The following is a 14,057-nucleotide window of genomic DNA, read 5'->3' on the forward strand; positions in this document are numbered from 1 at the left end:
GATAACTGAATATGGGAACCTTTCAGCTTCCATCTTATCCCGTCAAACACAGGTTAAAGGTTCAGTCCTGTTCCATAAATAACCCATTATATGTATTTAACAGAACCTTCCAGAGTTTGTATTGCCCCACATCCTCCTTATTTATGTCTTTCTCCCATTTTCATTGTTCCCTCCATCCAGCAGAATACACATGAATTTGAGCATGTGTGCACATGTGTGTGATTGTGTACCCCTAGAGCCTTTTTCTTCTATGTCCCCCTTCTTCCTAGAGAAACTGTCAGTGCACTGAATGTGGGACAAGAACTTTAGCCATTCTTTCTGAAACTGTTGCTGTTGTCTGTGCAGAAATGCTCAAGCCCCTACAGTGCTATAGCCAGAAGCTCAGCCTTGTGTAGCTGTGACACTGAACATGATTAATACACACTGACTGGGGTTAAGAAAGTCCCATTGGAATAGGATTTTTGCAGCCTTAGTGACTGGATGGGATATTTGGCAAAAAGAACACACTGGTGAATTGTGTGTTATAATGCGGTTTCCTTGCCTCTGAAACCATGGGGTAAGCAATGATATGCATTTATTTATTCACAGGTAACTCTTGGCATCTTGTGAGCCAAATAAGAGACCCTGACCCTGTCACAAAATGGGCTTGCAGCCCTAGTATCATTATAAAGTTTCAATATTAATGTGTCATTAAGCTGCATTCTTGTATATTTTACTGAACTGGTTTTACATAATGACATGAATTTTGCTTAGAGAGCACATTTAAGCACTTGGGAATGGGGGAACAATGTGGGAGAGGGATGGTATTATGAATTTCATTATGTGTGACAAGCAGCGCAATATTGATGGAAGAGTGGGCCCCCATCATTGCACTGCATTAAAACCTCTACAGTGAATTAATGTACTATTCTTGATCCAGTAATTAACAATCATTCGGGGGCCATATCCCTTTTCAAGTAATCACTAATTGCAATAAGAAATTCAGTTTCCATTTAAGGCAAGATTACCGATGAGCATCCAATGCAATTCAACCAACAGTTTTAATTAAGCTCCAGCTTCGTTTCTTTCTTTCTGCCATGACCCTTTGTAAGCACATATAATGTGGAGTTTGTTTCCAGGGCATTACAAAAGACACATTTTTATCATAATGCAGCAGAGAGCTGTGTGGTGCCCCAAGAACGGTTTATGCCTGTATTTCTGCCATTGATTAGTATGTGTGGTTTATCCTCCTGCTCTTTTCTTTAAATACTATCTTTGTGTGTGTCTGCATTGCTACTGCTTACTGTGAATTGTTTAGATGTTTCTCAATGTTGTATAGACAATTAATCCATAGAGAGGATGTTGCTTTATACAAAACCAGCTCACTGCACCTTTGTTTATTTAATACTATGATAATGGGGTGGATGTGACGATATTTATAATTTCTTGACATCGCAATAAAAAAATGTATCAGTGTCGCGGGACTATGACGGGATCCACATTTGCTTATTTTGCTAGTATAACTGCCTTCAGGTCACAGAATTTGAAACGGACATAGCAGATGCTCCATCATTGACTTTTACAGCCGCTGTGAGGCAGCATTTCAGTTCTCCCAGTTCAGTGAATGATGTGGGCAGAAAGGAAAGTGACAAATGCTGAACAATTTGAAAATGCTGCTGAACGAAGCCAATACTAGTCCTCTTTAGGACTGAGACAGCCCTGGATACTTCTCACAGAAACACGTGGGGACAAACCAGATGTACATACGCAAAACCAACCACTTAGCTAGTAGCCTACTGAGAACCCGACTACTGGTCAGCACAGTCACCAAACAAAAATATTTCAACCTGTAAAGAGGGTACTAAAGCACTGATGTTCTACTGTGCATGTGACTTGTTTAATATACAAGATCCAGCTGCTGCAATAATATATTTTTTATCTCAAAAAAATCTGCTACTGACTGCTGCATTATCTTTTCTATACACTATACAAAAATGCTGATTTATTATTTAGTAAAGGGCAATTTCTCAGCTTTTTAATTCATTTTAAAAGTTAGTTTTGCTATCATTATATCCCTAATGATTGCAAAAAGTCAAATGACATACAGCGCTCTCCACATCCCTCACCCAACATTAGCCATGTCTTTCAGTCTAATTTGTGCCACTGGCTGCCATTTTAAGAATTCACCAGTGCCACCAAACCGATGTGGCTTAAAGATGTCAAATAAGGTTAATGACATCTCTAAATGCTCCTTTCTTCTACCCGTATGTCCAAAATGGAGCAGGGTACTTGCAGACAGCAACCTAATGTGTTAGGATTAATTATCACCCTCCCCAGCCCCACTACACCCTGCAAGTTGAAGTTTCAGAAAGGAAATGACCCCTTTCATACAAATGAAATTGAATATGTCAGTCAGTATAATTTTAAAAACGGAGCCATTTTGGACTGCGTCAGTGCCAAAAAGAGGTTCCAACTAAAAGTCAGTTTATTAATGTCCTCCTCTCCTCTTTGATTCACAGTTTTTAATGGTTTGGCAGATCAAACTTCAGTCTATGACAGAGTCCTGATGACTTACAAGGTTTTGGCCATTATGAATGAAACCCAGACTCTCATCTCTTTGAGAAGTATTTAAATGCAATGTTTGGCTCCAAGTTAAGCCAATATCACACAAACTTGTAATGAATGCAGAACCACAAGATGCACTTTATCTAAGGGTCCTTTGATTTCAGCTTGATAGAAAAATATGATATCACTAGCCTCAGCACCCAGTTGCATACAATCCACTTGATTTATAATCTGGCCCTGTGACAGGTACTGTACTCAAGCTTCACACTACACTACAGAAGAGGCGGCTTTTATTCACTGCTAGTTCAACCCAGTACACATCAAAACAAGGGTACAGAAGGTCAGTTTGGTTACCTATATCAGTGTTGTTTTCAAGCCTGTGTTTCCTGAATTTGCTTGTTATGACTATTCATTAGTTTTATATTTTCATTTTGGTGTTAGTCTGGTTCGGTCTGGGACACAGAATGCTAAACATTTTGAGTATTTAGATTTTTTTGAGGTGAAACATCCTAGCCTACCACATATTTGACATCTTTGTTTCAAAAATATGTAGTAGTTTGCATGCTATGCTACACAGTAGTCATTTCTCTGCTTCTGTTATATCTGGTATCACCGGCTTTGTATCAGAGAATTGTCTTTGACATGCATAATAAAGTTCTTCCTTTTCACTTGAAATCCACAAACAAAGCTGTCAGGCCATAAATACTTACTTTTTTGACTTTTGATAGAGTTTACAAAATGATATTCACTCATTTATTTATGACCTTGATCCTAAATGTACATATTTCCTGGCAGTTCAAGTCAATTAACTGGACGGTGTCACATGTGTGAGAAGCAGACCAGCTAAACAATGACTTTTCTGTGCATCATAACGGTGCTGTGTTAACACTTAATTGATTAATCAAACTGCTTTATTTAAATAGTACTTTGAAAAATTAAAAAAAGGGATAGTATACAGTAATAGCAGCTGTAATAATTCCATGTTCTAGGCCTATATTTGTACTGCACATGCTGCCGAAGGCCTCTAATTTATATGCATGTCTGTCAATTAAAAAACGTACACTTCCAGTCGTGAATCAGTCTGATCCCTCGGCCCTGTGGACATGGCTGTTCTTGATAACAGTAATAAGGTTTCAGTCAGCCACCAAATTATTAGCATGGCACTGATTCATGAAAAACAGCGCTTCTTCCTTTCCAGTGGCGAAGAATATGAACAAGGTTACATAAAGACCTCAGGGGAAAGCAGGCAGGAGCTGTCACTAACCTTTCAGCTTGAGACAGTCTTAAAATGTCTCATTTATTTTGCTGGCGACAGCTTAGCAGTGGATTAACAGGTGCCAGTTAATTCACTGCAGATTTTGGTTACCTCTCAAACGAGATGCCAGCATGCAGCACAGTCAGATGGCAGTTCTGTCAGTTTAGATACCATTTGTATGTTTTAATACAAAACAATGTTCACACACTATGAACAACGCTGCTGTACTTTCCATGTTGATTAAAACATTTTAAACAGAAGAATTAACTGATCGAGGGACAAACATTTGCCATATTGAGAAGTAATTCAGTGTTGTAATGATGATATCTAAATGACAAAGAAGGCTCACATAAATCTGCCAATATGATATCATTCCTGCATCAGGCTGCTTTCTTCTCTTTTTTTTTTGTTTACGAATATGCACAACATTTGTTCTTGGACCATATCTTCTAGTCGGTCTAGTCGAAGCATTGTCTGGAGAAAGCCAAGGTTTCAATCAGCTTCTGTCTAACTGAAGCCATGCAAGGAGTCCAAAATGGATGTTTGTCACCGGCAGACCTAAAATGGGGGTATGATGGTGATATCAGTAGCCATGTCTGTGAAAACACCATTACCTCCACGCCTCAATCACTCCCCATTGTGCAATAACCCCCCCCACCCCCACCTCCAGCACTGATCTCCCGTACATGCTGTAGCAGTCTATCACAGCCGGCATACAGAGACACACCAAGCCGTAATAGATGGCCCCAGAGTGAAAACAATCCCAATAGCATATCAATTACCCATCAGCACCCTCTTGGCTAGATTCCAACGTGCACCGCACCCCAGCCAAGTCAAAGAGATAAGGTACAAATGCAGATATAATGGCGCTTTTTGCTGCGTACAAATTACACAGTATCAACTCTGCTGCCCACCTGTCGGATCTGTCAGCCACTGAATGAAAGGTTCTGAGAGGTGGATGTGGGGTTTTTGTGTGTGTGCATGCAAGACTGTGTGCATGTCATGAGGCAATCAAGTGATTTCCCAGACACATTTGCCCAGTGGAAGCCCAGCTGCTTGGCTGTTTATCTGTTCACCCTTTTGATTGCTAGCCACACATCTTATGTCACCTCTCCACGAATCCTGCAGGTTAATTTGTCCCTCACTCGCAGCGCCACCGCCACTGCTGCTGGGCAGTACAATCTGGGAGAGGAAAATCAGTCTGCACACGGGCAGGCACGCGAACAAGCACAATCACACATTCTCACACACACGATGAGGTGATTCAGATGGTTGGCATTACTGCAGCTGTGTGGCTCCTAATGGTCTGCTGAAGTGATTGATAAAAGGCAAACAGTTGCTCTGCAGGGGGGACAGATGGAGCTACACCTCCCACTGAAGCTGGCACGCAAGCTTTAGAGGAAAATGCTAGGGGAGTCTGACTTAGTACAATGACACTATTGCTATAGAAACTATTAGAGCCTTGATCATTATGATAAAGTTAGAATGTAAATCTCATAATCAAAGTCTCATCAGGGAGAGACAGGTTCCTTTGATTACTAATCACTTTGTGTTTTGATTTTTAGGCGGCTGTAATAGAAACATGAGCAGGCACTAAAGAGGCTGACAAAGCCTGAAATATATTGAGGAATAATTTTAGTTGACAAATTATAATTCTAAAAATCAAACTGCAGGAAAATGACTGCAGGTCTGTTCACTGGCGTGGAGGTTAGAGCCTGAGCAAATGCTATTGTACAGCGCTGTAAAGCAGCCACAGTAAATGGGAACGTCCGTGCCATGCTATTCTCTAACCTCCACTCCCCTGCATTTTTATCCTATTTGCTTTTACACTTGACTTGTTCTACTGAATTGAGGGACCAGTTAGGAGCAAGAGAACGCTCACATCGGCAATCGGAGCAGTGTGATGACCTTATTGGGTGCATGTTGGCAGTTTTCTAGAAATTTGTATTGCTTGCTACTGAACTGACAAGATTCTGTTTCTCTGAAATAGACTCAACCTCTTACTGGAAAAAAAGAAAACAAATGGCTGCATGATTTACAGGCACAGCAGGTGGACAACATGATGGATAACAGCTTGTTATAATTCACACTGACTTATATGCCAAGTGATGTAAAAAAAAAAAAACAGTTCACAATAATCCCTTCACAAACAGTAACAAGAAAGTGCTGAGTGAGTTCCTAGCCCTGTCATGGCAGATCAGTTTGTCAGCAACATAAACACCTAATATTATATTAGGAAGCAAAGGTATTAGAAAAACAGTAAGTTGCTTCATATCCTTTTTGTAGGCTGTGTTGGGAATACGGTATACAAACTGTTTCTAGACACACTAGTCAAAATAACCAACATCCACACCAAAGTTTGTCACATCTACAAAAAAAAAATCTACTTTATCTTTTCTCCTGAATCTTAACCCCTGCTTTCTTTCTTGCAAAAATGTGTCTCTTTATCTGAGGCTTCCTTTCTAAAGGTCAGGCTGTTAATGATTGTGAATACTGGTCACTGGAAATTTCAGAGTTACTCAGAAAGCCTTCCAGGGTAAAATGCTTGTACATTCTGTGCCCAAGACCTAAGTCAATGTACTTGTGTCAGTCGCAGGTCATCTGTTTCCAACTGCAAAATAAAGTCAGAGCAATCCCTTGTCTTGACCTCCAAAAACAATCGTCCTAAAAGCCACATGCTGAAATCTGCAACCTTGTTATTTTCGACTGTGTGGCTTGATAAGAGAGATTAATTGCTGTCTGCAGCTCTTAGCATGCTCACAAACTGTTTTATCTTTTATTGTTTTTTTTTTCCACCAGCACCACCAAAGTTTTTAAGAATCCCCAATGACCAAACAGGCGTGCAAGGAGGCGTGGCATCCTTCATCTGCCAAGCTACAGGAGATCCACGGCCGAAGATTGTGTGGAACAAGAAGGGGAAGAAAGTCAGCAACCAGAGATTTGAGGTATTAGGTCTATTGTTCTGATGTAAAATGCTCGACAAATGGGAATGCTTCAGCACTGCTTTTGGCTCTGCTTGCACATAATCCATCGCACCAAGCCTCGCTCACTTGCTCTTTGCCCTGAGTTGCCACCAGGCATTAACAGGCTCTAATAATCGTGCTGGCCAGCCCTGTAATCATGCATGAGTTTTAATGAGCAAGTATACAAAAGATCTGGAGACAGATTTGTAATTAAATAAAAGACAAGGAGAGAGCAATTGGATGGAAGAAAAAAAGAACAAATTGTGGTGTGACCCAGATACCTACATTAGCATCATGCCACATTTGCCAGCTTTATGCAAAGAGAAAGGGAAGGAAGCACTGTCACTTTGAAATCTCCTTTCACTTTGTGGCATCTTTATCTAAATGCATGTCCAGCTGTCCTTATTTTGGCTGAAGCTCTAGTCTCTGGTCAGCTTTAATCTGCAGTTGGGCTCCATATCCATAAGAAATAACATCATCGCAGAACACTGATAAGATTTCTATTAATTTCTGTCAGGACTATCAGGGTATCACTTTTTATGGCTTTAGATGCCATAGTTGCTTGCTAATACTCAGCAGCAATGGCTTAACAGAGCTTGAAGACCTCTTTCCACTTGGTCTTTGCATCTAACGACTACAGAAATCTAATCTTATCAGACTTCATCGCGGTTGCTTCGCACGTTGTACTGAATGCTAACACGCCAGTTTTCGGTCCCTTGTTTCTTCAAGAGGCTCGCTGGACGCTGCCATTCCATGCACATCCATTCATCTTCTAACAAAAAACTCATTTTCTTTTAGAAGTCATAGCTTCCTTTCTAATTCACACTTTGCTTAAGAAAGGAGGCTGTTTTTTCACATCACCTGCTGTCAGCTTGAAAGCTAACATCGCTGTAGCTCAGCCGCTGAAATGTTGAAATGTACTGTTAACCAATATGCAGAGATGTACTGTACTGTGAACTTTAAAAAATGTCCATAGGCCTCTGTGTGTGAGTTTTTGTGTTTCTGTGTGTGTGCGTGTGTGAAGCAGAGGTCTCGAGTATGTTTATTGAAATCTACCTCTATGCTTAAAAGAGATTGAGTTATGACACAGGGCTTTCTAAATCAGTGAGTATACATCGTAGCATGCAAAACTAGCTGAATAAGCTACAACAAACACCTGTTTGTGAGCATTTTGTGTCGTTCGTCCAAAACAGTCGGTCCTGTCTTTTGTACCACTATTTCACCCCATGGTACAACTGTCCGTAACCGTTTATCAAGCCACCTTTAAATGTTTGTGCTTGTTTCTGTCCCATTGACACAATCCAACGTGATGCATTTTTCAAGGGATAGAACTTTAAGAGTGGGACACATTTAGATTTTAAATTTGGTCTACAACCCAATATCCAAGCAAAACCTTTCTTCTTTCACCTTCACCCATTCTTAAAGTTAGTCAAGCCACATCGATTATTTTACCAATGAATGCACAGAATTAAACTACACATCAGATCTAGTTTTTAGAAGACAGCACACCTGAACACTGAATGGCACATACCAACAACAAATAAGTAAACAAACTAACTAATATGCTCATTACCTACATATCATCTGATCAATAAGCATTCCAATACTGAAAATCTTGAAGCTGTTATACATGCACAATAACAACAGTACTCACAAATGAACACAAAATCACCAGGGTTCAATGTAAGGTAGGCAGCGGCTTTTCTTTCTGTCATAGGAAGTACATTGTGTCAGTCACCATCAGTGCTGTTAGCCAGATGTCCTTACAGTGTGTTTCTTTTTTTTGTCTCTGCGGATGGTCCCTCACCCATTGTGAACAAAAAAATCTCCTTTAACATATCTTGTCTCTCGCACCTGCAGGTGATTGAGTTCGACGATGGCTCTGGTTCAGTGCTAAGAATTCAGCCATTGCGCACACCCCGAGATGAAGCCATATATGAATGCGTTGCCTCCAACAGTGTTGGAGAGACGAGCACTTCTACCAAACTCACAGTTTTACGTGGTAGGTCCTTCTCAACTCCCTGCCAAAGAACACACACACACACACACACACACACACACACACACACACACACACACACACACACACACACACACACACACACACATACATACACAGGCATGCACTTTTCTCCCAGCTAACCCAGGTAAGCTTGCATTTGTTTTATGTCTAGTAGCCTTTCCCTCTTTGCTTTGCTTCTTTCTCACTGTCACACCACACAGTCAAATCCAATTAGACTGTGGTTACACGTGTTGTGTATCCTAACTTGATAAGATTTAGTCCATTACCATTTCACCAAATAAGTTTCCATTTCTAAGTGACTTAAGCCATTTGCATACAGATTCCTCACACAATAATTAAGATGCCAGTTAAATTATGCAAATATTCATCTATTCCTAGCCTGCAGTGCTTTAATGGAAAGGCTCAGTAATAACTTTCAAATCAGTCACTTTTCATCTCTGCACCTAAACTTTGATATGCATTTGATGTAAAGAAAATATAGTATGTGCTCATGTAAGTAAAGAAAGAAATACAGTTTATGGTAGTATTCTGGTTGCAGGTTGCCTCAATGCCAATATCTTTCAGTGACAGTGGCTGTTAATACTCAGCACTCCTCTACACAAACATGTAACAATCCAGGTGGAAAAGGTCAGCCACTTTGTTTACGTCCATTGAACGCTGGGAATAAAAGTCAGATGACAAATATCAAGTCGGTTGACAGTGCTGCTTTTATAATAAGCACTGAGCTAAATTTTATCTTGATTACACACAACATTGCATTCCAAGGCAAATACGTGGTAGCCTGAGCTCAAAAGGCTGTGTAATATCTCTCTAAAACATGACTTGTTTGGCTGTGAATGGAGAAAATAGCTTTAGAAAAAAAGCCTTGGGCTGCTTGAATGAGGTCTGCTCCATTATGTGTACAATTACACAACATGGCAAATGAGTTCCTATTGAAAGGGGTGCTTCCATCCAATGGAAAAAAGCTGTCCCCCCCCACCAAAACACACTTGTTTTGAAAGAGAAAGGTGGCACTGTGGGCATGCTCCCACATGCAATACTGTGCACATACCCTCTTGCCTTTCACTCTTGCTCTGCCTGCATCTGTTTTTTCCCCTTTGCACACACACACATGCACGGCCACACATCAACAGACAGCTGAGGGATGGGTAGAAGCTGCTATTCCCAGCTCCACAGCCTAGCATTAGCATGTTTATTACCATTTCCATTTTGCTCCTCTGTTCGCTCTCTTTTTCCATCAATGTACTGAAGGTGTTTAGAGGCCTATCACAGACCAAGAAAATATATTAAAAAACTGGAGAAAGCATTTTCTTTCCCGGCTTTGGTGCTAATAAAAAGGTTTGCTCCCTGTCCTCACACTGCTCTGGTACATACATATAGACCCAAAATAATGACATTGTGAATGATTTTGCAAAAAATCTGCAAGGCTTGTACATAAATGTAAGTTTATTTCACTGCTCCCTCTGCCACTATTTGCTATGACAGACAGGATTCAGCATAATCAAATGAAGCATTTTACATTTGCTATTTAGTGACTAGTTGTCTCTTCTTAAAAATATATTGCTATGCACCCTGGTACAAAGTAGATAAATAAAATCAGCAATTAATACAATCAGTGATCACATGCATAGCTTTAGCTTGACAGACAAAGGAAAAGAAGAAAGATGAAAATCAAAAATAAAAACGAATGATGCCTCAGTGCTGACCACAAACATGGATATCAAGGATTATTATATATACGCTAACTTGACTTCACACTTGAAGTTGTTTCTTCAAGTGTAACTTCACAGTATAGACATCCATAATACAGACAAACAAGCTGACTCGCTTATTCAAATATGGAAGGGTGACTTTGGGGCACAAGCTGACATACTGCATTGAGAGGAGTGTACTGTATGAACAGTTTGAGGTAACAAGGTTACCACAAGGAAGTGTTATGATAGATTAGTTAGAGGACTAAAAATCTTCCTCTTACAAAAATAGTTTACACAGTACAATAAATACAGCACTGCTGGTTTGCTACTCATTGTTCCACATCATAAACTGCAATTTGAAAAATGCCACTGCATACTTTTAAAGGTTTTGCCATCGTGTCTAGCAAAGATTATTTCTCTTCCCGAGGCCCTTTTAGTGAACAAACACTAAACTTGCACAAGTGCTTCATGCATGATTGGCGATACAAATAAATAAATAAAGTGCTACTGTACCAGACCTAATTCATATAAAGTGACTGTTCATTTAGTTCATTCGGCCTCATTCGTACATATTTCTTAATGTACCTTTTTGCTCCCTCTGTTCTTGATTATTAAGCATGACATGACCTGACTTATGCAGCCGGTGTCTTTGAATTAAAGTTTTCTTTATTTGCTTACTAATTAGAAATGACTGAACGGGACTGAGAAATGAAGAAACAGCACATTTTTGCTGTCATGGCCACAAAATAATGTCAGTGAAGTGGTATTTGATCCAAGATCAGAATTTGGCTGTGAAATCCATTTGCATATACACATGTACTCAAAGAGAACCTCTATCACTTGACAATGCTAGTACAATTCTTTCTGATATGTCATCTATTTTGAAACATAGGTAAACTGATTAAATACCTAAAAATGTAGCCAAAACACCCCACAGGGTCTAGACTCGCTGCAAGACTTAGTTCAGGATGTGTGCATTTAAGTGTCGCAGTTCATGATTCAGGCATGATTAAGGATTTATATTGCACCCTCATACTCTCATTATGCTGTCAACAGCCATTTCCTGTGGCCCACACGAAAGCATGCAAACATATGCATCTGTGCACAACCTGACAGCGGGAGGAGAAATTGGGTGCTCTCCTGTGATGGAAAAACAGAATGCACAATTTCCATTTGTATGGACTGGTGCAATACCAGGGTTGAAGTATGTAGCTGAGATGGGTTTTTCCACATACAATGAAAGGGCTGCTACATGATCAGTGATCTTGCATAGACAGTGTATCCACTCAGCTATTTGTCATTGTTACAAAAAAAGGTTTAAAGACATGTAAAATAATTTATATTCTAAGCCAAGTTAAGTGCTATTCATAATATATGGGTTAATGTAAATTGTGCACATCTGCAAACAGCAAAAACCTGCAGAAAATTGTTATGAGTGGCAGATAATAATTAAAACAATATTTATTCCTACTGTAGCTGCTGTTACCATCTGTGTTTTCCTGCAGTATTTTCCTCAGTGCATAATTCCTTCCTTATAACTAGCACAGTGTGAAAGATGAACAAAGGCTGGTCTGCAATGCGAAATTGCCCAGCAAGATAAAAGCTGTGTCAGCTGTCTGAGACTGTCAGAGCAAGGGATGCGGCGAAGATGAAGCTAGTGACCATTGTAAACTCATTGTTCTTGTAGTCAGTGGTTTGCAAACAGGAGCATAAGAGACCAGGTGCCATTCAACTCTACTGGCAGGTGCTCTATGCATGGCAAGACTTAGGCTGCCAACACTCAGGTTTGTCAAGAAAATACATTTTCCCCCAAGAAATAGTGCTGTGGAAACAACGCTGATTCATGGTAGAAGTTCCATTCTTTTCTTAAATACAAAACAAAAATGTTTAACTTTTTGGAAACTGCATGTTTAGCTCTGAGGGACTTGTACAACAAAAATGGCTGATCTACTTTGAAGCACAATTATTACTGAATTTTGCATTTTGTTTTGGTGGCACTATTGTTTGCCATGTAAATAAGCAGAAACATTATTCTCAAAGACGGACATGTGCTTTCACTCACTCTCTCACCTCAGCACCCTGGGATAAGTGGTGACTCAGTACAATCAACCTCAGAGCCTACCGATTATCTACAGCTCCATCAGGTGTTTCATAAAATACTCATAGGTAGAGTCGTCGCTTGGGATTTAGTAAACACTGACTTGATGCTACTCTCTCCTCAATTATCAATATCACTTTCTCATATGTTACAAAAACAAAGCACATGACAAGTTATTACTATAAATAAATGAAATTGACCATCTTCGCAGAACCTGAGTTCTTTACAAACTAAACAAATCAAACCCATACTCCTTTATAACTTGCTGCGTGGTTAATCATGGGAGCCAATCAGTTGCCTGCAGGATGATTTAAGACAAACCCACTGCCAACAAGATGTTAGACAGTTTACAGTCTTCATCTCCTGTGAACAAAGCGTCTGCTGGAGTCACAAGAGCTTGGATTACGCTAAGAACATGATAGATAACTCCTCATGTGCTGTGGCTTTGTATTAGTTTTGATAAACGTAAACACGGCCTCCTAAATGAATAATCATTGATTCAGACAAATGAGGTATGTACCACCCCCCCACCCCCCGTGCCGGCCTTAGAGGCCACTGTTTTCCACAGTGATCTCATACTACAGGCAGCGTAATTACGTGCTCAGTGATTGTAAATGCAAATTGTTTCTCACATCTTATTGACGTACACTTAAACTGCCAATAACAAGATATGGCAAAGAGGGGTTGTTTCTTTGTGAATCAATCTCTTTAATGAACCTCTCTAATACAGTTTCACCTTCCTGAAGGTAGGAATGACTGCATGACTGTCAAGACTGCAACAGTTTTAGCTAGGTGAACGTAAAGAAGGGCCAATATTCTGTTCCCTGGATTAGGTATAACACAAGGTCATACAGCGAGGAGTCTATGTCTGAGTCAGGTAGTCATGAGGTGCTAATGTTACTAACTTTGATCTTAACTGCACTCTAGTCATTTTCTGCTACATTAATTGGGTACTGCAGGGTCATCCTTAATGCATCTAATGATCTTCAAAAACCTTTCAAGCTGTGTATGGTTGCTTCTTAATTACAAACAAGCAACTCTGGACGGAGAAACAGATGTGGCAAGAAGTGATTTACGTTTGTAAATAGTTGTCTGCATGTTACCAACATTCAATACAACAAAGATGAGTGCAGTGACTATTTATTGGTTTCATAGAAGCATGAAGGAAAAGGGGGACAAAACCTTAACTATTCTCAAAGTTTACTCAGCTTTAAACCCAGCTGTCAAATCTCAAAACATGCAGCCTCAATACAGTAATTTCCATAATAAAGTAGTGCTACTGACCACCTGCTGTGACACCCATTGTCTCCCATAGTCACTTTTGAGGAGAATGCCCATCTGGTAAATTTGAAAAGCCTGGTATAACCTGTCTTCCATTAGTGCTCCTTGAGAGCCAAGGGGTCTTCTCTGCAGGATGTTAACAATCATGAATAATCTCTATAGTCCCTTCTTTTGTAGCAAGCTTTTAGCCATATAAATT

The 14,057-nt window shown here is 39.9% G+C and overlaps 1 protein-coding gene across 1 annotated transcript in view; it reads left to right on the forward strand.

Moving 5' to 3' along the window:
• Window positions 1-14,057, forward strand: part of LOC109966549 (receptor-type tyrosine-protein phosphatase delta) — a 322,783-nt gene that overhangs the window by 249,500 nt on the left and 59,226 nt on the right. The window contains 2 exon segments of the mRNA XM_020611458.1: window positions 6,599-6,744; window positions 8,623-8,764. Coding sequence (XP_020467114.1) covers window positions 6,599-6,744; window positions 8,623-8,764 — 288 coding nt within the window.

The sequence above is a fragment of the Monopterus albus genome, unplaced genomic scaffold, assembly GCF_001952655.1.
Source record: "Monopterus albus unplaced genomic scaffold, M_albus_1.0 scaffold113.1, whole genome shotgun sequence".
Classification (NCBI taxonomy): Eukaryota; Metazoa; Chordata; class Actinopteri; order Synbranchiformes; family Synbranchidae; genus Monopterus; species Monopterus albus.